At 37.7% G+C, this 26,962-nt stretch overlaps 1 protein-coding gene across 2 annotated transcripts; it reads right to left on the bottom strand.

The window, feature by feature from the left end:
• Nucleotides 1-232: 232 nt before the first annotated feature.
• CRBN (cereblon) lies at nt 233-24,925 on the bottom strand. Of its 2 annotated transcripts, none has more exons than XM_085300039.1 (11): nt 24,777-24,925; nt 22,685-22,797; nt 22,055-22,257; nt 21,038-21,187; nt 15,881-16,043; nt 11,757-11,819; nt 10,952-11,036; nt 9,506-9,621; nt 6,386-6,450; nt 5,206-5,337; nt 233-3,680 (listed from the first exon to the last, which is right to left on the bottom strand). In XM_085300039.1, exons 1-11 carry the CDS (start codon nt 24,841-24,843, stop codon nt 3,497-3,499), a joined length of 1,341 nt encoding a protein of 446 aa, XP_085156165.1. In that variant the 5' UTR covers nt 24,844-24,925; the 3' UTR covers nt 233-3,496. The 2 variants fall into 2 exon arrangements, with proteins under 2 accessions (XP_085156165.1, XP_085156166.1); XM_085300040.1 differs by having other exon boundaries at nt 22,685-22,794.
• Between the last annotated feature and the right edge of the window lie 2,037 nt (nt 24,926-26,962).

Here is a 26,962-nt window from a genome sequence, read left to right as displayed (position 1 = left end):
AGAGAGTCTGAGGTGAAGGACTCAATGGTTCATTTCGATTAGTCAATAAAATGGCAACTTCCGTATTTCTCCCCCTTGCCTCTTCAGCCTGTACAGCTAAGAGGCAGGAGCTCTCTTTGCCACATACGTACATTTATTTTTTTAAATTGTGTTAGTTTCAAAAAGTAAAAATATGAAACAAAACATTATCTTTCTTCCCATCCCAACAATCAGCAAAAAATGTGACCACTGGTTCAGTTTTGAAACAGACTGAGTTTTATTCTTAGCAAACATTTGCAAGCAASAGGATTTTTTTTCTGAAAAGTTGTCTCAGAAGGCAGACAAAGGAAGAGTTAGAGCAGAGAATGTGCTACCCTATCCACAGCTTTTACAAAGCAATTATAACAAAGGTGAAAAAATAATGAGGAGCAAAATGAACTGCAGCACATACAAAAATAACATCATTATAAATAAAAAAAAAGAACTGTATAATGTTCGAAAGCATGATAGGACAGAAAGGAGAGCAGAAGTGACCTGTTGCRATTCTATCTACGCAGCAAAACTAAAGCATGTGAGAACTCGCAGTTTTACAGGCTGAGATTGTATAYTTGTGCTATCGCAACAACGGCCTGAAATGCTGCTGCAGTCCCGCTCCTGCAAGATGCTCGTTCGTCCTCCTCCAGCTAGATCCACACACCAACCCTGTGCCCCTGCAATTCCTATATCTCCCTAAGGACAGAGATTATGGTGGGGGAAGAAGAGGGAAAAACTGTTAATTGGGCAGCAGCCAGCACCTCAGCCAGACTGCAGGCCCACCAGTGAACACTGCTAGTGTAGTTGCTTTCATAAAATTTGCTGATTTCCTTTGTCCTTAGCTCTCGGAAGCATACGATATCCATATTTGTCAATAGCTTTTTTTCCTCAATCCCAACATTCTAGCAGTTTTCTCCTCAAAACAGAGGAAAAAAGCATACAAAATACTAACCAATGTACAGAACCCGTCACAACTCTACGTCCATAGCGTAAGCCACACACTGCGCATGTTGGACTCTTACAGTCGGAGCACTGTAACAAGCAGCTTTACCCCAGCAGGATTCATACTCTTTGCAGTAACTTGAATCACACTTGTTTTCAACTTAGAAAGTGCCATGAACTTCGTAATGGTAACAACAGCATAGAGAATCAGGCAGATGGAAAAGCATCGTCAACAATAACATTCAGTTAGTGCTAAATGTACTTCTGACTTATCTCACTTGATTATATTAATTTACATTTGACTATATATACACAATACCAAAAATATGCCTATTTAGTGTTCAGATATTGTCAACTTAATGCCATTTTTAACTGAAGCAATCTGAAAGACTTGACCAACAACCAAAACACCTTATGAGGTTCAGTGATAGCTGAGAAAACATTCAATTCACTCACCATACCCTCAGTGAATGCTTAAGATGAATGGGAATGGGAGGTACTTCAAACAACCTATAAACTTTTAAGTGCCTAAAAGCCCTATTTATAGTAATGGGAACACCAGATACTCGCTATCTCTCGGGAGAAAAAAAATAAACCACACCTACAACTAAACCACATGTGTGTTTGTGTGCACGTGTGTGCGAGCAAGCAGTGAAGGAAGGATCTAAATATGGTGTCAGTGGTTATGTGAGTACAGAAGTTTCACAATCTCTCACTCTGTCAYACTAGTGCTTATCATTTTAGTCTTCTGAAAGCTTATTAGAGAAACATAAGCAAAATAGAGGATGTTTTATTTAAGAAAATGAGCCATCACTCACCCTCTGCTTGTTCAGAATTATATTAAAAGAAGTATTGCTTTTCACAGCTCACTGGCAAGTCCGAGCACTGCACACAAAATTAAACACTGTATTAAAGATGTCTACAGAGGGAACAAAAGTTATCAGAGAAGCACAGAGGTAGAAGGCTTCAAAGAACTAAACCTGAGTTGCACAATCATTAGTTTCTACATACCTAGCATAAGTATCCTAACAGCTTCTCAGCATCTAGCATCTTTTCACATCTGGATTTTTCAGCTGCAATGCAACAGACATCACATTATCATTTTAATCAACTACTTGTCTTTTAGAAGACGTTTGACTTTAGCCTTTCACTGAAGTAGTATGTCCATGCTACATACATTTGATGCATGGCTGTGGATGGGGATGGAGCAAAGAGTGGTTCATGTCTTAAGTATTTTTGTGTCATTCTCTTTAACAACACAAGTTCTCAAAGATTTACATTAAGGAAATAGACTGAATTAAAAAAACATGAAAAGGGTGGGAAAAAGTTTGTATGTACACACACATACAGAAGAAATCTGTTGTCTTCAGTTTGTGCCAAAGTGCATTTGGAGGAGATGGGGTGGGGGGAAATCAGCAGCAAAAGCTGCCCCATTTTGGCACCCATTTCTGTAGCAGAGACAGCACCTCAGGGAAAGAAAATAAAAAGAAAACTACTGCCTTTTATATCTGCTTTATTTAGAAACTTGCCTTTTATCAGGTGTGTGGTAACAGTGTAAAATTTCACCTTATGATATGTGTAAAAAAAAAAAAAAACACATAGTAGTGAAAAGTCTCTATAGTTAGTTATTTCAGAGAATTACTTCATAGAACCTTGGGCATCTATACAGGTAAACGAGGCTTCAGAGAGATCATTTGAAAAGTGAATGTAAACATATTAATGGGAATGGAAAATATAGTTTAGGTACTGGGATCAACTTGTGTATTTAGTGTAAATAATTTAAATTTTAAAAGACATCCAAAGGCAAACATGCTAAATATATCAAATAACTTATAAGGACCGAATACTTCATACAGGATTTCTTTCAAAGGGAATTTTGTAATATAATTGTTCTGGCTACAGGTAGCGGGAAGCTCTTGTTTGTGCTCGCTGCAGCACTGTGACTAGGATCACATTACTAACACAACACCCATCAGAACAGAGATTTCAGCCCTTAACTTTCTTTGATGGTTATTAATATTTGAGAATCAACACGAGCATAAAATTGGACGTATTACACACAGTTAGAAACAGGGATTCTCTGCAAAAACACTAAGTGTATCATGGGAAAATATTCCAGTGAATAACTGGTATCTACCATCATACAGAAATAGCATAAATCACACCTTGTTTAACTGTAATTTTAGTTTTCCCCCCTTCTTTCACTGTAGGTCAATAGTGGTAAACATTTTCTGAAATTATATGCAGAAGTAGAAAGTTCAGAGTCAAACCTGTCCAGACGAATCAGATCAGTTTCCTGGTGTCTCACGCTACCTTCTCTCCCAAGCTGTCATTTTAAAGATTCAACCTGCAATTCTCAGTGTGTCTCAAGCAACAGTAACATGTATGCACACCAACCCCAAATGTAGTGATGCCTGCTTGCTTGTTTGGTTGTTTTTTTGTGTGGGTGTGGTTCTTTTTAAGTAAGCATCAGAAGCAGAACTGTGCAGACTGGTGTAAGAGGCAGACTACTGCCTGTTTGTTTCCAAAGCAGGTTACTAGATTACAAGCAGAGCAACGGTGATCTATCCTGGCCTGATTCATCCTCTGTTTCTGGAATCCTGGGCAGGAGAGCGGACCGCGTCAGTCCCCAGAATTTCTGAGGTGACATATCCTTTTTGGTAGCTGTGAACTTCCAGCCCATATGGTTCCCACAGATTCTGCACTGGGCTATAGTCCATGCATACCTATCAAAAACAAAACAAATGGTGTTAATGCTGTCACATACAGAAAAGAGATTTTGTAAATATCAGAACAAAGTTCACTTGTCCAGTAAGAAGAGAACAACAGTTTCAAGCTGAATTTTCAGAGAATCATAGGAGGTCAGGTATCCAGCTCCCATCTACAAACCCTGCAGATCTGTAAGAAATTCAGCCTTCTGGTAGAGAAGGTAAAGCAGCTAAAGCATTTTACTAGTACAACTCTGCAATAGTATGATGAGATGGTGTGTGCCATAAAGGACATTCGCAAAATGGTTCTTGAAGAGTAAATTTAAATCAAAGTTATTTATGGAAATAAAAGTGATTTTTGGACTGAGGGAATAAGAGGAATAAGAGGGAATAAGAGGGAATCTCACTTTCCAGAGCAATGGAGCTTTTCTTTACCACCTCTGAAAAGCAGAACATGAATATTTAAAAACTCTTGTAGAAGAAAAGCAGAGAAAACATTTAAGGACAAGAAAAATGAACTCTAGATACTGTAAGGCGCAAGTTTTCTTCAGGGAGCTTTTAAACATGCATTACTTATGACAGATATGCCATGCATCCTGCTGACCCTCACCTCATTACCAAACACTATGAGATAGTCCAGACAAAATGCATGTACAGTGTGAGAACTCAAGAGCAGATGTATAGCCAAGAACTTTGGGATGGTTAAAAATGCAACCACAGACTATTTTATCAGTAGATAAAAAAAATTGGTTTTTTTCAAAGAGACCAGGATACAGCAAAGAGACTGATGCAACAGGTAATGTTTGACAGAAGAATCACAGAAGAATTTTTGTGAAACTGTAATTCAAATATAATTTGACATTTCAGCTATCTTTAAGAGATTAAATATACGAAGTTTTAAAAGTGTGCCTGAAGTGTTCTTATCTAGTCAAAACTTAAATTTAAGCAACAAGGAGTGGGTGACATTTTGATGAAAGATCTTCATTATTAGGCAGAACTTTGTATCTTCACAATTCTTCTACTGTGTCAGACAGCAAGATCATTTTAAAAAGTAATTAGGTAATTAAACATAGTATCAGTAATTGTTAAACAAATAACAGATATTCAGTTTATAGGTGTAAAAAAGGATCTCAGCAGAATAACTGCATTTAAATAAAATGTTTTATGTTTTTACTCTATACACTTTGTGATCAAAGAAAGTTGCATGGAGACAATTATGATACAAATAATGGCTTATATAAAACAATTCAGAAAAAACTCTCAAAGTTAGTGCTCTCTGTATAGCTTTCAGGTGCTAGACTGTCTTTTAAAAATCTTAAAGCTTCCATAGATTTAAAAGATTTAAGAGAAATTCTGCACGTTTTACCTTAATTTCCTATTTTATTTCGTACTATGGAAAAGTCTACATTTACTTTCGTGTTTTTTCATATGAGCTCAGTGACTGTGTGTGTTTCAAAAAGTATATATTACTCCACTGTTGCAGGAATATATTTACAACTAAATTTCTGTAATTTACCAATAAAATTTCTTTTAATTGCATTACCCAGGAAACCAGCTGTGCTCTGTTGATGGTCGTCCACTGAGATTCAAGTTGCAAGCTTTATAAACAGTAAGGGTTTCGTGGATGTACCCATGAGGATTCACATATGCTGCCATGGGTCCACATAAGGATAAACTGCAACAGAAAAAWAACAATTCTGACAGAGTCCAAGAAGAAATTGAAGCTGAATAGCAACTTCCTATAAAAAACAGATAGAATCTGTATTTCTATTCTTAAATCTGACTTTAAACATGAGAAAAACGTGCATTCATCAGACTAATTTCTCTTCATTCATTTGCTTGCATACACTGTATTAATACACCAGGAATTGTGGCTTCTAGTACCCACCATTTAAGTAGAAACTAAGAAACAAGTTTTAATGACCACATCAGCTTCTTATTACATCGACAAAGGAAAATTGTGGGGAGTCTTGCTTTGTTAACCAAGGCATCTTTTAACCTTTACACTGACACAGATGATGGATAGATATTAGTTACCCAAGATGAAAACAGTGACAAGACTGCCAGAAATAGCAATCATTTAGAAAATGAATTACCTTATCATTGTTTAATAGGGAAGATATTCTATAGGTCAAATACATAATGGGAACACACTGCCCAGAACAGCTCTTAGGATTAAATCTTATTATCTTATACTAAAAGAGAGATCACAATGCTTAATAGCAGAAATACAAAGTTTCCTTATATAATGGTATCCTGGGAACATACAAATACCACCCAATCAGTACATATTAATCTGCTTTTGAATCTTGCTGAGCTATAGAAAGTGGGAATGCACCGTTGGGAATGAATTTTTTATACTATTATTTCTGAATCAAGTTCTTGAGATCCCAAATTTTATACATAACAAAATTTACATTCCGAAATTCACCACAGAGCACATAACTCTCCAGTGGCAATGTGAACTAAGTGATATAACACAGTCTTTCACACTAACTTATACTACAGTATATGTGGTTTCAGGGATGTTTGGATTTACTAACTTTTTGATGAAAAAAGATGAAATAAATAATGTTGTTTTATAAAGAAAATTCCTTATAAATATGTATTTAAATTTTATTAGAGYTGTGGAAAGTGCAATACCTGTATCCTAGCTTAATCCGTTTTGCTATGTCAACAATTCTGATCAAGAACCTCCCAAAGATCAAGAGCATTAAACTCACCTGAATATTTCATTCTTGGTTGTTATTTCTGTATCTTGGCATTGCTTACAACAGAGAGATGTACACTTGAAAAGAAAAACAAAGAGGATAATTTCATTCGTTTTCAGACACTTGTCAGCACAGTGGCAAATAATAAAAAAAATTATCTCCCCTTCTCTCAGAACAGACTTTGTATCAATTGCTTTTTTTTTTTTTTTTTTAACCTGTGCAGTAGTCACTTATGTTTCCTCTTCTCGCTAAAGCGTAAATATTTTTCTATACATTTATTTATGGTAAATATTAATTATTCTCTAAAAGGAAAACATTTTATTTACAATTAGTTTTCAAACATTCACAAAAACATGAGGTACTGATTACAAAACCATAACAGATGAGTCAGACTTTAAGGTCTTTAAAAGCTAATTCAGAAACAGAAAATTGTTGGTCTTCTAAGATATAACAAAAAGATGGATGAGTACCATGTAAACATTAAGTTTTTACAAAACTTCTGAAGCTTGGAAATACTGTAGATCAATGACTTACTTCCTCAAGAAAAATAAGCTATATGTATTGATCTTTCTCTTAAAGATTATAACACATATGTTTATCTCCCATAATTTCTAAAAAGTAGAAAAAACAATTCATCACTGACATTGCCCAGAAAATACGCCTTTAGATCATCTCAGTAGAATACTGTTCTTTACATTCSTAGGAGATGCATTAATTCTACCTCTTTCCAAGGATAATGCATGTGAAATTCTGTCAGCAGAAGGATCCACCTTATTTGGTAACAAAATGCTGCTTCAAGGATCTTTGGAAAAGTCCCCGTGTGAGCGTATTTCTTTTTAAAAATTCAAATAAATCACAGCTTCTGCTTATAATTCTTCCTGATCCTAACCCTATTAATGTGATGTTACACGCAGGTATCCGCCAGCCTTTACTCTCTCATTTCCTCTACTTTGCTGCTCCAGCTTTGCTGCTGAGTTTCAGCTTCCTCCAGCTCCTTTCTTGCAGGTTGCTCTGGTTCCATCCCACAGTTTCAACATACTGTCTGCAGATCTTTGAGATCAAGGGAGGAAAAGTGCTGTCCTATGCATGGATACTGCTAATCGTATGCCAAATTTACTTTACTTTCCTTACTAAAGCTCAGTTTATCTTCCTCTCCTAACCGTGACCTTTAATACCTACTATCGCTCTCTCTCATTTTAATCACCCTTACTTGCAGATTATGATCTAATGTTCACATATCCCTCTCAAAATCCAATTTAGGCAGCTACTTAATTCTTTATTTCCAAATCTGGTTATTACAATGAGCGCTTGCAAGCAGAATTCACGGAAGTGTTATACCTGTGAATGATGTGCATTCCTTTAAAAATAAGCATAGAAACAGTTAACTGTTTTATTAAAAAGTTTTTGAAATATAGTGCTCTTCACTGATATCAAAGAAAAAAGAAAATGGATCAGATCTTGCTACGAGAATTACTATTGTAAAATACACTCTGGAACAATATATTAAGTCCATCTTTGTCAAGTAAACCAAAATATATGCTGTACTGCCAGATCATCCTTTTTTAATGAAGAAATTTGGTTTTAAAAGAGTGGATGTGTCCAAATTAAATGTTGATTAAAAAACTCCATAAAACATAATGCACTACCATTCTTACACTAAACATTTCCCTGAATATTACAACAGTTAAAAACATTTATAAAATATTACTTGTTGATTCAGAAAGCAACCTTTTTAACACTTTTGCGTCCTACATTTCCAGAGAAAGGAAAGCTGTAGACTAAAATCAACTTTATCTTCAATTTTATAAGAGTAATTTAATTATTCTGGTCTCTTTTGAGATTTATGAAATATGTATAATGCGTTGAACATGAACAGCTCTTGGAAGTACCTGAATATTAAAACATTTTCACAGCTCCTGAATCAGTGAAATGACAATGAAGTTTAACATGGTTACAGACCCTTATGTGAAATTTTATCTCAGAATTTGGAAGAGAAGGTTTTCTGTTTCTCCTTTTCTCTGTACATTCTATTTTTATATTTTTTTGTGCACAAGCTTTGGGAAGAGGAAAAACCATCAAACTGATAACCCTAGTTCTCCTTTCCCCAGACATAGGCAGTGGTTTGTAGGCAAACAGGCCGTACTTCCACTGCTATACCCCCAACAGATAAACACAACGCTGATTACGGCTATGCTACACTAATGTTTGAGGCATTACTTCAGTATCTCCAGCAAACTGACAACCAGCAAGGTGAGAGTCAGTTAGGGCTGTACACAGTGATTCTTTGCAATACAACATTACCCTCTAGGACTGGGGTGAGACAGCATTCATCTCTCCATTCAAAAATTACATAGTGAATATTTGAATAGGGAAWAGCAATCTGAACCGCTATTGGAAATGCTGCAAGATGTTACTGCAAATGTTGCTCCTAGAACAGACGCATTCAATATGAGGTTGACTGATACTTAGTTGCATCGTACTTAGTTATATTATGTAATTCAATATTATTTTAGAGAAATATACTATATGATAATAAAACTTTGACTTTAATGTTCTAAATTTAGAGCATTACATATCTTGGGAAGAACATTCAGAGAAGAGAAGACAAGTTTTAAATCATCTTAAAACAGATTAACAAGCAATACACATCTTATGTAAAAATCGTTTTGACCAATATTTATTTTGATGTATACTCAAGAGCTCATTGCTACAAAGATTTATCTTTTGTTACAAAATCCACAATTTCTCATGGCACAAGGCTACTTCATTGCTGTGTATTATACTAACAATGTGGCATTCTGATTTTTATAAGACTGCTACCAGATATGTAGGCCTTCTAGCACCATCTCTTGGTTGAAACAGTGCAGGGATGTGTTGAAATATAACTTCTAACAAGAGCAAATATTATTGTATGTTTCTTGCTTGCTGTTAAACATAAAATCTATCACCGCTAGAAAACATTTTTTTTCTTGAGAAAATTTTCAAACGGGAAGGAAAAATAAAAATTCCCAAATTCACTCTCTAGAAGTATTATAGAGAAATTTCAAACATTTTTGTTATAGATTGTTGCAGTCACTCATATTTTTTTGTAAGAACTATTCAAAGTAAATGGCAGGTAAAGAATATACTCACTTTGTTCATAATATCTAATTCACATCGGAGTCTCTGAACAGCACTACCTATTTTAAGCAACTGTATACGCAATGCATCATCAATTGGCAGGCAGGCAGCAACTCTGTAAGAAAAATCTAGAAATGAAGAAGTATCAGGCCTGTTAGAATGCAAGAGAGAAATAAAAACTACTACTTATCCTCAGTTATAGATTGAAACATAGAACTTTGGGTTATATTAGACAGGTCATCTCAGTCCAACCTTCTCACTATATCTAAAACCATTTCTAACATACTTGTCTAATTCAGGCTTAAAGATCATCAGTGATGGATACTGAAAAACGCTGACAGGTAATTTATTCTAAACCTGTCACAGACCCTGCAGAATACCACTTGACACAGACTTCCACTTTGACAGTGCATTATTGAGTTTTCCAACCACTAGTGGTTTTCCTTAGGTTTACACTGCTTTTTCCAAAAAGAAAGATGTGCTTTTATAAGAGAGAGAGAAATTAACGGAAAACATACATCTACACCTCCCTCATACATTATACCCAAATTCCATTATTTACTTTAGAATTAAAGTATTCGCACTGTTATGTGGGCAGGGAAAAGATATATTCTGTATATATTCCTCTCTGGAGTTTTTGTTTCTTTTTTCCACATTTGAATGCAGACCAAAATTAGATCTGAAAATGTTCAGTGAAGAAGAAAGGTGTTTTTAAGCTTTAAAATGATACTAAAATCTCATTCAGTAGCTTCAATCAAATATTAAAAGGCACAAATACAACAGGTAATGAACTTTACTACAGTCATTCTTCAATGTATCTAACAAAAATCTTTTTAATCGAGATCATCCCATCTCTCACAGCCTGTAATGGAATTGAAAAGCTGACAATTTAAACCAGCAATGTGCTGCAAAATCATGAGAAAAGAAATGCCAAAAGCTTATTAGGTACTAGAGACCTGTACAGAGATGAGATCTCTTCCTTGGAGTACCACCCCAATGCCTACTGTGGAATGAAATCTGCTGTCAAATTTTTTGTCATCAGGTTACTAATGCCATTTTCTCTCAGGAATGTGCTCAAGTCTTATAAAGGGTAATAAGAAGCAAGCACAAGAGATTACAAAAACCACTTGGACTCATTTAATAACAACAAAAATCCAGTATGTTTTTGGCTCATTTTCTTATGAAGCATTCATATTGCATTCCTCCCTAGAGAAAGCACAATAGACTTCTGTTTCTCTTACAGAACATGTTTCATAAAGCCATGCAGTTCATCTGAGTTTTAAGAACTGTATCTTCCTTTTGTCAAATCTGGCCAAAGCCAGCCATCAAAATTTACTGGAAACTGGGAGTGAGGGATGAATTAACAAGCAAATGTAAGCCTTGTTTTAGGAAACAGTTTTTTTTTTTTTTTTAGTTAGTTAGTTTTTTATTGAGATCATAAGCTAAACAACATCATACCTATTGGGTTTGTTGGTAGAGATTCATCTTTAAGATTTTCATCCCATTCATGTAGCTGCCTCTTGACTCTTTCCATCAAGGTTTCCTTTTGTTAGAAGAAAAGCCTAGTTTAAATACACAGGTATTTCTGTTTTCTTAAAAACAAAAAAGGAAGCAAAACGTAGAGTAAGCTATTTGCCCTAAGTGCTTTTAAAACTTACATTAACTACAGATTCACTTCATACACATATATTTCAAACTAAGAGTAAAACAGGGTGGGAAATAGGCCTTATTCAGTCAACAGCCAGGTAGGTATAATTGTCACTTGAGATAAAGAAACAAGTATTCAAATGCCAGAAGAGTGCAAACCAGACCAGGGCTAGCTTCCTCCATACTTCTCCCTCTTTTACACTAATTACTTTCTTTTTACATACATACGTATATATGTATATGAATGACTAAACAGTTTTTTTAAAAACTACAACAGCTCCAAAAGGAAAGATCTGCCTGAGACTATCCAACAGCTTGGTGGTTAGGACATTCACCTGAAGCACATGGGATAGAGGAGGAAGTTTTTGCTCTGAAACAACACAGGAAGGGCCTGAATCTCTGTTATCCAGCTCAGATGCATGCTCTAGCGCCAGGGAACACCTACAAAGAGGGGGAACCTCTCCTGCTCTTTTAACAGTAAACTAAAAATCACATTCTTCTTTAAAATAGAATCTGCAATCTCATAAAATTAAAGGTTTCTTGTTACCCAATAGTTAGGCATTAAAATGTGCAAAGTTAATTGCAGATTACTTGGTAATGTTTAGTATGAACTTACAGCATCATATAAAGAGTAGAGCCAGGGAGGCCAAGATGTCAAACTTGCACAGTGAAACTTCCTCTAAAACAAAAAAAACAAGTTTATTCTTAAACACAGATTTTACCCACAGATCTTGTTCGAACAAATAAAACAGCAAGAGACAGAAGATATCTGATTATTCAAAGATACAATAAGGAGTAGGTAAAATATAAGTAAATAAGTAAGATATAAGTAAAATAAGGAGATTACTGGTCCAGATCAGGTATTTTAAGCTGACATACACGAATTCAAAACATACACGATGACATTTTTTTAAACCGAGAACTGACCTGTTAAAAACGTAATTAAAAATATTAACAGTATCATGTAAGTTAGAAGTTCCAGAGGATACTTTTTCAGAGCTGAACAGTTATATTCGGTACCCTTGATGTTTAATCACACTTTGCTATCTGCTCTCATTCTAGTTGTAATGGAAACCGTATTTTCAGAAATGCTTACTGAACATCAGCGCTTACGCCAGCCTACTGAGAATATGTTAAACAGCCTTTTTATTACTATCCAAAGACAGTGAACAAAATATCATACACTATCCATTTAACAACTCTGTGAAGAAAAATTCAGACCCAAATGGACTGTGGAGTAAGAAACAAAAGTGGAGGAGAAAAGAAAAGCAATATAAAGAAAATAAACTGAAGACCTCACGTATCTTTTACTGAAGGCTTTTCAATCAAATTTTAGTCATGCAATAAATGGTAGGAGGTTAACAGAAGAGTCTCTAAACAACAGAAATGGAACAAAATTTACTCTAATATACCTTGCATTTCTAGAAATTTCTAGATTTCTAGAAGTGCAACAATAAATAGTAATCTAGAGTGACAGTATTGAGAAGTACCTCAACTACATAAAATTTTACTAACAGGAGTGACCTGCCATGGCTGTATCATACTTCACTGTGAACATGACTAACATGTTCATTTAATTTGTGCACTAAAATATCTGTACAATATACAGCAGATTTAGAAAAACAAAATAAACAAACAACCACTAGCTCCTCTTTAGAAACAAAAACAAAAAAAACCCCTTCAGCTTCTGTAGCCTGTATGTTTCCAGCAGACAGGCAACCCTAGATAAAAACTGTATTGATTTGACAAAACTGAATTCCTTAACCACATTTCCAGCACTGTAAGGTTATTTGCTTACTTAACCGATTTTCTACAGTGATTTCAGAGCACTTCAATTTATAGATTTGGGTTAATAAAATCAGAAAAGCAGTAGACCGCACTGTTTTCCAACAGAGGATCTCAAACTGTTCTATCAAAACTTACAAATTAAATCTTATTTTTCCATTCAAGGGCAACTATCCTTATTCTACAAATAGCAAAAAAAATCAGGCAAAGAGAGACTAAAATCCACAGCAAATCAAAAGAACTTTGGAGAAAGAATTCAGCAACACCAAAAGTCAAGATACTGTTTTAATTAGCAAGTGTATTTTCCAAAAGAGCTGACACGGGGTCAGCTCTTCCATGCAGCAGAAACTGTTCTTAAAATGCAATTTCATTTTCTGGTATTTCTCATTATATTGGACAGTAAACATATGGAAGTAGAGCCTCTGATATTGGAAATTAATTAGAGCTCCACAGACAGCAATAGAGCAACTGAGGTCAATAGGACTCTGTCCTTGCTCCAGATCCACAATACGCTTTCTTTTTCTTTGGGGCAGGTGCATTACATTTCAGCCATGATTAGACAGTATTGGTCCTGCAAAGGGATTTTTTTTTCTCCCTGAAGTGTAATGTTTCTGGGCTTGTTAACTCATAGATGAACTTGTTCAAGATCTTTGAGATCAATAACCCTACTCTTATTAATGATATACTCATTCAGGCATTTCTGTTTGCCCGGGAATTCAACCCCGCTAAAAGAAAACAAACAAACATAAACCCCCCCCCAACTTTCAAACCAAAAGGAATCCTTAACCACATCTGACAAGGAGAAGAGTTATGAGAATCTGATAGGAGGCAGTTCCATAGACCACCTCAGACACAGAAGACTTCAAGGAATCTTTCCTCTTTTCTATGYGAGCACACAATCTAACAGGCCCCAGGCCAGGGCTAGCCCCTTTTAACAGATTTTAAAAGTACCTGGGAGACCAGGAAACAACAACTGGTCAGCAAGAACAGCAGCTTTGGCAATGTTCCTGTACCAGTAACTTTACAAGTGACCAAAATGGTGCTATTAAAAAAAAAAAAAAGAAAGAAAAGGAAAAAAGACTGTCTCARTTTCAGTTTTTTCAAAAATGTCAAGCTGCCCTGCCTAACTTAGCAGGAAAATCACTCCAACCAAGCAGGAGCAGCAGCTTTATCCTAGTCCACCACCCCCTCCCCTGCTGACCTCAGTGGAGACCACCGCCCGGTAACCTTGCTGGGCACACTCTTCAGCGGTTAATGAGAGCAGGTCCTGGAAAACCCGACGCCAGGCCTGAACACAAGCCAGGTTTACACTTGAAAGGGTTTGCCAATGTAACAACACTAGCATGATATGCTAGCATGGGGCTTAACATAATTTATTCTAGCAAAATGATCCTTTTGACAGCATGTTTTATTCCGGAGTCCTAAAGGAAAACAGCATATTCTGGCAAAAACACTCTTTCATTTGTATAAATGCATCTTCTGGTACCTTTTAAACAGCACAGCTGTTTCCATCACAAATCACACGCCATCACCCTGAGCAATACAGAGTTTTGTAGCTTAGGTCTGGCAGCAGCTTCTTAAGACTTTTCAGAAAAATTTGGCTATGAGAATAGTTTCCCTCCTGATTTCAAACACTGTCATAGCTGCAATGGTGCAAAAAATAGCATAAACAAGCAAAGGTGGAATTTCTTTCAGTGAAGCAAAACTGGACGTTAATTCCCTAATGGCAATATCAACATCTTGATAATGACCATTTTTCCTCTTCTGTTCTTTTTTATAAATGAAAGAGTCAAGTAAATAACGTTTGAGAACTGTAAATAAGTGTAAAGCCTGCATATGAAAAAAAGCTCTGGGGAATAAAACAGACAAGATTACAGTGTCATTTCATCCACTTTATCTGTGTATAAGGCACTGTCTTCTATTAATAACCATGTCAATGCATGTAAAGCATATGAAAAAAAGTCACATAGATTTGTGACTCCTTCTTATCTTGTCACTTTTACTACTGTAAAAAAAATTATTTAGGCAAGATTCTAAATCTGTTTTTTAAAACAAAAATTACACATTACTTTTTAATTTCATAGTATGTGTTCAACAGTTTTAATTTCTAGGATAGTTAGATTTGGAAATACATACGCAGTTTGTCTTAAGTAAATGGATTATACAGGAATATTGTTGTGATCTGACAAAAAAAATTAAGTACTTAAGTTACCAAAAAACTATATATAACATATAAACACTTACAAGGAGATTAAAGTACAATATAAAGCATGCTCAAAACTGTGAAGTTCAGCRTAGTTGTTAACCAATAGCCTTCTGGATGGGAATATTTGACTGATTTAAATATGTAACTTAGAAAGGTAGCTTAGCGAAAAAAAAAAAAGAAAGAAAAAAAGACTTGCTTTAAACATAGGCATTATATATCAGAGAATCTCCTCTGCCTTCAGCTACCATGACAGACAGAATAATTTCTAATCACAAATGTACTTCTTTTCTAAAAAAACAGATTTTTAGCCTTCCTAACCCATTTGTTTAAACAGTCAGCATAAATACCTGCAGACTTTGTGATTTCACTGATCTTCAAAACAACACCAACATTCCCAAATAAGCATATCCAGAAAGGAAAAGGACATGCAGTTACAGTAATACAACTGTAACTTTCCTGTTTAAACAAGCTGCTACACATTATAACCAATTTAGTAAGATACATACATACAACTTGATTCACCAAAAAGTCAAAATACTGTAATTAAAATTTAGTAGAACTCATAAAACAAAATGTTTATTTGCCCATTGACGTTAGCTGATAAACAATCAAATGATCTGCAACAAAAGCAGGAAGTTGGGATCTAGCATACTTGTTTGTTCATCCTCCCCTAAAGACACAAAGATAGATTTTTTCTATTGATTTTTGAAATACCATCAAAAAAAAAGAAAACACAATTAGCTTCTGACCTTTTGATATTTCTGCCACCATTGATGTATGGCTTGGTCCTGCCACGCTGTAGGTTTCGAAGAAGGAAATATGTGGCATCGGCTGAGAGACTGCAGCTGTATTGCCGACATTGTTGAAGGCAGCACCCGCTCAGGAAGGATCTGTACTTTAGCCTGCTGGATTCTGATAAAGGACAAAAAAAAGATTGATACATATGCACACACATACAGGAGTTTCAGAAATGGATTTTACTGCTTACACAAATACAGGCATGTATAATAGATCAAGTCACTACATAGTATTACGGCATTCAAACAGGAACCCATTTCATCACACATTTACCTTAGGAAATATACAGTATATTTGTAGTAGACCAAACACATACTATTGTAGTATACAGAATCTCTTATGCCGCTGGCTAAATTCTGAAAGCTGCTGGGCTGACCTGACTTTGTTTTACCTGAGATGAAAATAAAAACATTAAAGATTCTTCAATCTTACTTTTCATTTTCCTTTATAAATCAGAATGATCTCTTTACCAAGTATTTTGCACTGGCATACAGAACTCTAAAGGAATCACTGGCTTAACTTTTTCAGCAAAAGTATCCTGCCGTTTTTTTAACTCTCACAGTTAACTTCCTTTTCCATGACGCGCTGTCTATCTGTTTCAGAAGATAGGGTACCTGTTGGGATTGTGGCAGACAGAATTAAAGACAGGTTGGCAGAGGCGACACAGCAGAATATTCTTCCATCTCAGCACTGCATTTTTAGGTTTTTGTCTCCTCAAGTTTCTTTTGGTATTAAGCTAATACCCAGTTAATACATATCAAACCCTCAGAAAGGACATTTGGATGAAATGCAGTTTGCTATTTTCAAACCACAAAAGTTTGTGTGCCTAGCTAGGGTTCAAAATCAGCAGAAATAGGATACAAACTCTGATCATCTCTTAATATCCTAGTATCAACCAGGTCACCTACTCCACATAGTTAAGTAGCTGCTAAGAATACTCTCTAGTAGGAAAGAGTTTACATTTTAACAGTATCGTGTATCAAAAATCCTGAGATAATAAGACATATTATCATGAATTTGCAATTGTTCTTACAAGCGGAGTTAACACTGTAAAAGAAAACATGTTTATTTTTGCAATAACTAGAGATCTCTGAAGTGTGCTCTATTCATATTAATTATAGATGAATGCGATGCCCACATGCCAAGACACTAAAATTCTTGCCAGCAATGGTACTAAGCTACTACATACCAGCCTAGCTATTCTTGCCTCTCTGCAAACACCATCTGCAACCTCACACTAACAGCCCTCACTACTGGTTCATGGGGTTCTGATCACCAAACCTAGATTCCCTAATAGCACCAGCTTCAGGTCAGAAAGCCTTAGAAGGTTCACGAACAAGGATGCAGTTATGTAAATGCTTTTATGGTGTAGAAGACTTAATAAATGACTCTTGCAAATAACACAATTAATGAAAACTAATCAGCCCAACCACTGAATCAAAAAGGCCTGGTTTTGTTTTTTCTCAGAGCAAAATTTCAAGCATTTCTTACTTCTGCTGGATGAGAACAGGTTCACAAATGGTTAAGTCCACRCAAACATTGCCTATATCACCAAGACTTGGAGCACTCATCCATGAGCCCTGGAAAAGCTGACATATTCAGGTAAATGATCAGCCACTTTGACTATTTTAGTCCCATCTTCCTTGTTTCTAAGCACATCTCTTAATTTATGCAGTGCTCTAGCCATTTTGCCTAATGTTACCTGCATAAGCTTGCTCGAAAGAAATGCTAGGAAGTGTTTCTATGTTCTGAACACTACCAGAATACTGATATTGAGCAATAATTCTGGCTGAATTCAAGTACTTTGAATCCCACATCCATCCCTACAGAATTCTCAAGTATGGACCACCAATAACAGAAGTGGAAAGGAAATTTGTACTTACACCACCTCTGCGTTTTTCTATTAGTGAAGAGGCATAAATACATTTTACGGAATACCTCTAGACTGTGTTTGACTACAGATTAGCCATTCTCAGCCACATCTGCAGTCTGTGTATTTTAGAGACACAGTAAGCAAGACTGCAGTTTCACAATCTCATGCTCAATGACTTGGCTACAACTGGTTGATATGACTGGTCATTATTTTAAGTCTTTCAAGAGACAAGCATACTTTTGCTGTTATGGATTCCCATTTTGATCTAAAAAGTCTGGTTAGATGCTAATCCCTTTCATAACTTATTTTTGTAACCAAAGTGTAAATTCAAAACTTCTTCTGTTTCATTTAATAATCTCCTTGTTACAAAAATATTTGCAAATCTTGATGACACAGATGGGCTACAACACTGGTTAGACAGTGCTAAAATATTCTTAATATCATTGGGAAGCCAAATGACAACACTGTGAAAACTTTTCTACAGTAGATATACTTCTATCTATATTTTTTTTAAAAGTGGAAAGGGGCAAATAAGTCTCTCCTGCCGAAGGTGAGGAAAGGAAAGAGAGGTAAGAGTGCAGAGGACAGACTATCCATTTTGCATCTCAAATAGCATACTGAAAGCAGTTAAACACCTAAAATCCCAGACAGACATTTATACAGCTTTCCTTTAGGAAAAAAGAAGGTTTACAGTACCTATTCATAAAACATTGCATAATTACATATACTGGTAAAGAAGGTTATCTTCACCAGCTCTTGAGAAACTGAAAAAATGAGAAATGAAGATGGAGTAGGGAAGGAGAGTGGGAGAAGTCATTGTCCATCACAGGTCTGAAGAGAAAGATCCGTTCTCTCCCTTTGCCCATGTTCTCTGATGTCTTCCAAGAACACTGCTGATAAAAACATCAGGGGAGATGTCATACCTTTAGTAAGCTAACTACATTATTTTCTTAGTTGCAAGACTACAGATACCCAAAGAAGAATGAGTTGCCTAGGAGATCTAGGAGGGAGTAATTTGTCTTTTGATAAGAAGCCACTGTGCTCTGAAAGCGAATCCTCCTGTGCCACTTGCCTTGACTGCCAGAGTAGGATGATCTCCCTGGTTGCTACTACGATGAGTACCACGGCCTATGTCTTTCAGTATGTGCTCTCTGTACTTCCAGGTATCTGTGGACTACTTGTAATGCAGCCAAGAAAGACAAACGTATTATCTACTGGATTGAAAATACATGACAAAAGAATCCGCATCTCCACTAGAAAGTTAAAATAAACAATCAAAAACCTAGAGTCAGATCATGAAATAACACAGTCTTGAGAACAGGGCTTCAGAACAGCTGCCCTCATTGACAGAAACCACAAATAGCCTCAAGAGAACAGAAAGCAACTTATCAGTGAACTACATTAACTTACTATAAATAATAAATTGGCATTTTGCCATAAGCACATAGTAATCAGAAATACTGAGAATGACGATAAACTTTTTCTCACTACGAAGCTTGATAGCTTTCCTTTATCAAAACATCTTTCAGACTGATGATGCTTGTATTCAAACCACCTAACAAAAGAAACAAGAAAACTGGAACCAGGTTCTTAATACTGATGTTTTCTTTTTACAGAAAAAACATAACATCATTTTTATGTCACCTCCAATGTAGGGACAAAAGCGTAATCCAACTGCCATGCTACCAGGCTCTTAAAACAGCYCATTCGTAGAAAGTTAGTTTGTTAGCACAGGAATCTGAAGAATGTCTAATAACCTGCAGAGAAGATCGCTTCCTCATGCCTCCAAAGCATATGGAGAATACTAAAGAGATTCAAAATGACTGACCACTACTATGACAGCAGGTTCTGTAAAAGAAGTATCCATGTAAACTCTAAAATGATGCTGACAGGAGCTTCCCAATCCCAGGCATACACATATAGATACTGAAACCCACTCAAGATCACTCAAATAAGAAGTCTCTTCAGGTTTACTGGAAAGTATATGCTTGGCAGAATAACTATGTCATAAAGAAAGCTAAAAATATTTTGGTCTGTAATAATTACTTCATGTGACTTAAATACTTTTTTTTCCCCTTTTTATAGCTAATTATGGCTTGAAAGTCGAACTGGTAAAGTTTCATCTGCCACTACTATTGGTATGGCCCACAAATGGCTGTTTATTTTCCAAATGTGGAAAATACATTTCGAAAAGGAACATTTTCCCAAACACACAGTCACATTAAACCTATTGGAAATTATACTATCATAAGACCTTAAGGCCCAGAATAGTATTTGAAACCTGAATATATTGCTTAACTTACTCCAAAAATATTAGTTTGCCTTGATTAGAAACTTAACTCCACCTCCCTTTTTCCATACATTCAAAAATTCATGCTTGGGGAAGAAACTTGCAAACACGCTGTGTAGAAGTGACCTCTCCTAGTCAGTAGATACAAAACCACCATAATACAACGTTTTAACAGCACAACAAATCACTGTACATCTCAGCTGTTTCTAGATACTGAATTCTCAAAACGATGCCTTGCTACTGTAGTTATCCAAGCACTGCCATCTTGTGTTCAAACAACAGTTTTCCTAAACTGTAAAATTCGGAATGTTATATGTAACCAAAAGGTTAGATGGTGAAGAATAGCAAAATAACACAGGCATTCTTCACTTCTTTAGCTGCATGCTGTAAAAACCTGAGAAAATGTAAGCTCAGATCGTTCCCAGGTCTCTTTTTAAAACAAAGTTACTATGTGGAACGATAGCAGGATAAAGATGATTTTTAATGAATTTTTAATGGTATTTTTAATGGAGGCAAATCAACATCTTTCTACTACCTTAATTTTCATAAACAAATTCATTCTGACAAATGTTTTCTCACACACATCAAATGAAACTATTAGAGTACATTCCTTAGAAAATTTTAGAGAAAAGTTATTAACAACTAAAACATGAGTCTTAGAACAGAAAATATCAGAAGTCCTTAATAACCAGAGGAGCTGCCACTCAACTGTATAATTAGTATCTATACTAATCAACCATTTGTGCAACCAAAAGGGTAGATTCACTAGGAGTAAAATGAAAACGCTTCAGCGGGGTGGGGGGGGAAGGTAAGTTTTCAGAAGGAAACTAAGCATTATAAAAATATATCAAATATTTAAATACTAAAATATATTAAAATTTTACCGGTCTGCTGTGCACAATGCTGAGGAACAAGACTTGCAACATACAAAATTAAGTTTCTTACCCATCTGACTGGGTTCTTATTTCAAGCACCTTGAACCTTTGTCTTCCTATTGCTTTCACTTTGACAGTTTCAATTCCAAATTCCTGCTCTTCTCGGTATGCATATATTTCTGCTGTTGTTCCAAACTGTGCTTCCCTTTCACGTCCATTACTAAAAGCAATAGAATAAAAAAGGTTACCTATCCTCCAAGTAATACTGCTCTTTCAGATTTAGCTGGTTTTTCTACCTGCACTGACTGTCCACATTTAGTCAATTTGAAAAAGTAAACTAGGTAAAATACCTTCAGACTGACTACAACCATTAATTTTTCATTTTACAAGTTTTTTTTTTTTCGATAACGATTTGGTTTTATTTCACTGTGTAGAGGTGAGATTCGGCGAACACATGAATCACCAATGTATCTGCATTTGAAATGAAGACATTGAAAGTACTAGAATTCTTTAGATTGACTTTCTAAAAACAGCTGCTCCCAAATCTCACATAATTAAATTTTAGTAAAATGGGATAGGAAGGAGGAACGTTCCCAGGCTTTTTTGGCACAGATTACCCTTTACCTTTTCTGCAGTTCTATCATCTCATTTCTCTCAACTCTACTGTTAAACATTTATCTACGCTTGTTAATTTATACACAAAATAAGTAATATATACCTTTAAGACTATTAATAAAGTTCTCAAAGCAAGAATCTCACTTTTTACATTTTAAGTCAAGGCTTTTTCTTTAAGCAAAGTAGAGCGGTAGTTTCAAAGTTACTGAAATCAATGCTTGAAAAGGGAAAGCAAATCAACACTTACTGTTTCACTATACGAAAAAGAATGGCTTTTGTGATGCTGTCATGCAGCTACCCAACATCCTTTTCACTGCGTTTTGGAAGACAGTTTGTCTAACGCTTTCAAACTGCCACTTTTGTTATATACCATAGAACTGATGCAATTATTTGCTTTTGATTTAGTGTCCAAAGAAATCAGCACTAAAAATACATGCTCCATACCATCAGTAAATTCACTCGTGTATTTTACCTGTATGCAAGAACAGCAAATGTTCTGTCTTTCTGAATTAAATTCCGCACCATGCTAACCTCTTGAGGGCGAAAAAGCTGAAGAGGCAACGTCTGTCCAGGAATCAACATCACCATCACATGAGGCAACACTGGAATCACCTGACAGCTGTCATCATCATGTACTGTTCTCCCATGAAATTCTTCCATATCAGAACCTAAATACTGAAAACAAAAAGTAAAGAAGTAGTACTCACACAAGAGGTATTTCTTTTATAAAGATAAAATAAAACTAAGTCGTTGCTTTAAGGATTGTACAACAGAATCAAACAAAAACAATCGTAAGAGGACAATGATTCTAATGAAGTGAATCTGCTTCACTAAATATTCGTTATGGAGTGTATCTTCAAAAGATAATGTGTTCACAACCATGTGTTACCTGTCTATTCTAGACCATAGGATGTGCTCTGGGGAAGACTCTTTTTGGACTCCAGTTGAATTAGTAAAGATAACACAGAACACTGCTTATTTCTACCCCAAGATCCATGTGACAAGTTACAGCAGTAAAGCCCTTACTTCTGCTAAAGCCCTTAATTCTGTTTTCCTTTTTAAAACACATTTAGTGGAATATATATAGAGAGAAAGAACATACCACATGTGATGTTGGCAAGCTGGTGTCAAAATTAATGACATTTGGCTTTTCAGCTTCTTTACTATCTTGATCTTCAACTTCCATTTCATTGTCATCCTCTTCCTCACTCTCTGCTAATAAGCACATACCAAATATTGTGTAGAAATTAGCAAGTAAAGATTAAGACATTGACAAAAGCTCTCTGTTCACACATAGCCTCTTACTAGTATTCCTAGACACTTTTAATTGTTGTTAACCTCTCCTGTGTGTACAGGAAACACTCAAAAATCCAAACCCAACAAAGCCAACCTCTGTGAAAGGAAGCAATATGATTCTGCAAAAGATATCAGATATAAAAAATTACGACTTTCTTTTCATTTCTCAATCCTAGGATGCTATTCCAAAAAAATACTTTCAGGCAAGAGKAAAGTTGTATCATCAGTTTCTTTTATTTTGGAAACACATAAGCAGTGCATTTATCTGTATAAAATGTATTTCAATAATTTATACAGAGCAGTGAACAGCTACTCTGCTTATTTAAAAAATTTCCAAATTTCATATGGCAGTATTTATTTATTTATTTATTAAGCCAGAAAAATCAAAAGACTGTATCTTTCTAAAATGTTGGCTTCACTGACCACTCTATACATTATTTTTAATATAAACACATACTCAAAAAATCCAATTATCACACACCTTTAATTGCATTACTTGATCCCATTTGTTTGCATTATTAGCATAATCAGCATTTACCCACCATGCCTATGTCCAGAATAGATGTTACTATAAAGTTTGCAAATCAAATCTGGTGTATTCTTATGCCAGCAACTGCTGAGTAATAGAAAATCACAGTGGTGCTGAAAATCATCATTTAGAACTTGAACATGAGTACATTACAACAAAATAGCAAAAACCTATCTTCACAGTAGTCTATCTAGCTGCCTGCCTTTACGATTTACATTTTCTTAATGCACAATCCAGCTTTGAAATTACAGGGTAGAGTCCCTGTATTATGCGAGATGTACTGTGAGCAAGTGTACAAAAGAACGACACTTCAGAAGGGGTCTTGCTTCAGAAATGGGAGGACTTCCACCCTCTTTTCACCAAGGTGCAATTTTTGTGAGCAGGAGGAAAAGAGAACAACAGAGAAGACATTGTGTCCTGTTTCTGGAAAGCCTCTTACCTCCCTCCACGTTCATCAGACCCAGTTGTCAAAGGCATTCTGTACAAAACGCTTAGCTGATAACGTTTGTTTTACCTAACCTACCTAGTTTACAGAACCTTCTCTGGAGGAGGAATGGCATGACCCACGGACGTCGCAGGCCCATCCCAAACCACAKTTATCTTGACAAGAAATGATTCAGCACAAAAGAGAAAAAGTTTGGTGGCTCTCTTTATTGTTCTACCTAATTACGTAACTTAAGGCTTCCTCATTACTGCAAAAAAAAAAAAAAAGAAAAAGAAAAAAAAGAAAAGAAAAAAAAGCTCCATTTCTCTATGAAGCTTCTCTTCCATTACATCAAGTCAGGAATCTTAAGCATACACGACCACAGAAGAGACTGTTTAAAAGGCAAAAAACAGCCAGCATTTTGCTTATCTTGGTGGAGGCGGAAAGAGCAGGAACTCTTCGCTCAGTTCCCGAGCAGCAGAGGGAAAACGCAAGCTGCCCGCCGCCAGGAACAAGCGCCCGCACGCACCGCGCCCTCGGCGGCTCCGCGGCGCGGGCCGCGGGCGCAGCGCGGGGCAGAGCCGGCCGCGGCCCGGCGGCCGCCAGGGCTCAGCCCGCCGCAGCGGCACCGCGCAAGCGGCAAACAGCACCGGAACCGCCGGCGGAGGGCACCCCCCGGAAAAAAAGGGGAAAAAAAGCACCTTTTCCGCTCTTAACTACGTATTTTTTTAATTTCAGGACTAGCGTGACCTGAAGCGCACACAGAAGAGGAGAAGGGCACAGAAACTGAATAAAACGGTGCGGAAAACACCCGGTTCTTCCTCCGCGGAGGCGTCAGGCGCGGCGGGACGCGGGCGGAGGGCGCGCGAAGGCCCCGGGCGGCCGCCCCGCCGCCTCCCGCCTCCCCGTCCCTTCCCCTTCCCGCCCCGCGGCGGCGGCCATTACCAGGCACCAGCTGCAGGTGGTTCCCCATGTCGTGGCGGGGCTCGCCGCCTCCCTCCTCGGCGGCCATCGCTGTTTACCCGCGGAGCACCCTGGGAAGGGGACGGGGATGATGCCGCCGCCGCCGCCGCCGCGCACGGAGGAGGAGCCCGCGCCGCCGCCGCTACCGCTGCTGCCGCGCCCTCTAGCGGCGCCGGCCGCAAAGACCCGGGTTCGAGCCCCGCCGCCGGTTCCAGCYGCGCCGCCGCCGCGCCCTCTAGCGGCGCCGGCCGCAAAGACCCGGGTTCGAGCCCCGCCGCCGGTTCCAGCCGCGCCGCCACCGCGCCCTCTAGCGGCGCCGGCAAGAAAGACCCGGGTTCGAGCCCCGCCGCCGCCCTGCCGCGCCGCCGCCCTGCCGCATTCTCCCCCTGTTTCTTTATCACCCGTGCGAAGGCAGCACGTGTCATTTTTTTACACTTTTCTTTTTTTGTTGTTGAAGGGGGAGAGAAACTTACTTTATAAAGGGATAGCAAAGGCGCATGGAGAGCTGGCCGCTCGCCTTGGCGCAGATTTACCGTTCTGCGCAGTTTCGGCCCGTATGCTCTCAGATCTCTCTCCACGTCTGCGCCCCTGTGCTGGATTGCAGTCCATCGGTGTCAAAAAATGAGGAGCCATTTCTTCTCCAAATCCTAGGGTTTGATTAAAAATTTCACTATGATCACATTGGAGTCTGCTGCCCACCGGCCCTCCCCCAGTGAAGATTTCCCCTACAACCACTGACTTCTGGCACACAACACCTATTTTGTTAAGTTTGATAAGGTGYGATTAATTCCTAAATCTGCTAGAAATCACATTTAACATATTGATATTGACATTTACCGGCACCAAAGGCAGTCTCTAGTTTTAATAGAGCGAGATCCAGCCTTTAACCCATCCCAGGCTCGCCCTGGGATCACAACAAGCCGTTTCATACTCTCACCGCGTATTAATCCCGGCACTGATTAAAGACAACAAGAGCAGGAGGCTGGGCACTGAAAAGCGACTGCTTAAATCCCAAATTATTTTACTAAATCCGGTCAGGGACAGTAAGTGCGTATGTATATCCCAGGCGATGACAGTTAAAGCAGTCAGAGCCAACCTGCCTGTAAATAGTCCAAATTACAGCAATTTGAATGAAGTCAGAACGCTGTACTACAATGTAGGGCTTTTTTTTTAGCAGCTGTTTATCATAAAGATACATACCAGGAGCTGCGATGAATTTTGCATTTTGTTTTAGGAGCGCTGCTTGTGAGGATGTTGACTTAATGACAAATTTTAAGCATGTTTTCAGCCCTTGGGGAGTTTAATGCCCTAATACGCATTGTCTGGTTGCATCTTCCAGCTGACGGCTGCAATTAATGGCCAAGTGCAAAACTGAGTGCCGGGTCTCCGAGCAGGCTGGAGTCAGAGGATGTTGATCAGCTTTCTGTAAGAAAAACACAGAAAAGGGACAGTATTAAAGAGGACGTTAAAAGCAGCAATAGGATACCGCCTGGCTCTGCCCAGAGTCGCAGCGGGGCGAGGGAAACGAAGGCCTGGGTGCTGACTGCATTCGTTACGCGGGCGGTTCTCGGCACGGCTGTTTGCAAACAAACACCAACCTCGCRCTCTCGTGCACATGCACACACATACACCAATAGATATATATATTCCTGTACCGAACAAGGAAAAAACACTTGTCAGAAGACAGAAGCAGCCAACGCACTCCCCGTTCCCCACCTACTCGCWCAAATGAAGAGGAAATCTGAACGCGCTGCCAGCCCTGCCGGGCCCGGCGGCACTAGGTGCTGCTCCAGCACGCACCTCTGCGCCGAGCCTGCCTYGCCAGGCGTCCAGGGCGCCGCACGGCTCGCTTGGCGAGCTCCGTTTCTAGGGGATCCAGAGCCAACGATGGAAAAGTTTGATCTCTGACCTGTTCCTTTTAAACTAGATCTTTCTGTGTGTTTCTACAACACGCTGTTTGTAACAGCTTCTGTTTCAAAAGCAGTCTGTACGGTCTAACAGGAAAACCCCATGTGTGTGCACCACTGATTCCCACTCTGCCAATAAATTGGCTCGTTTTACACCCAAATCTGCTAATTCGAGGCACAGCAAAATAGTAGGTCTCARTATTTCCAAATAAAAGGTGACTCTTGACCTTTAGATGGTTTATTAAATGCTGCAAAAAATAA

The sequence above is a fragment of the Rhea americana genome, unplaced genomic scaffold (assembly GCF_003343005.1).
Source record: "Rhea americana isolate MKP2758 unplaced genomic scaffold, rheAme1 scaffold_16, whole genome shotgun sequence".
NCBI lineage: Eukaryota > Metazoa > Chordata > Aves > Rheiformes > Rheidae > Rhea > Rhea americana.
Note: the sequence above shows the minus strand (reverse complement) of the source record. Positions and strands in the feature narration are given on the sequence as shown.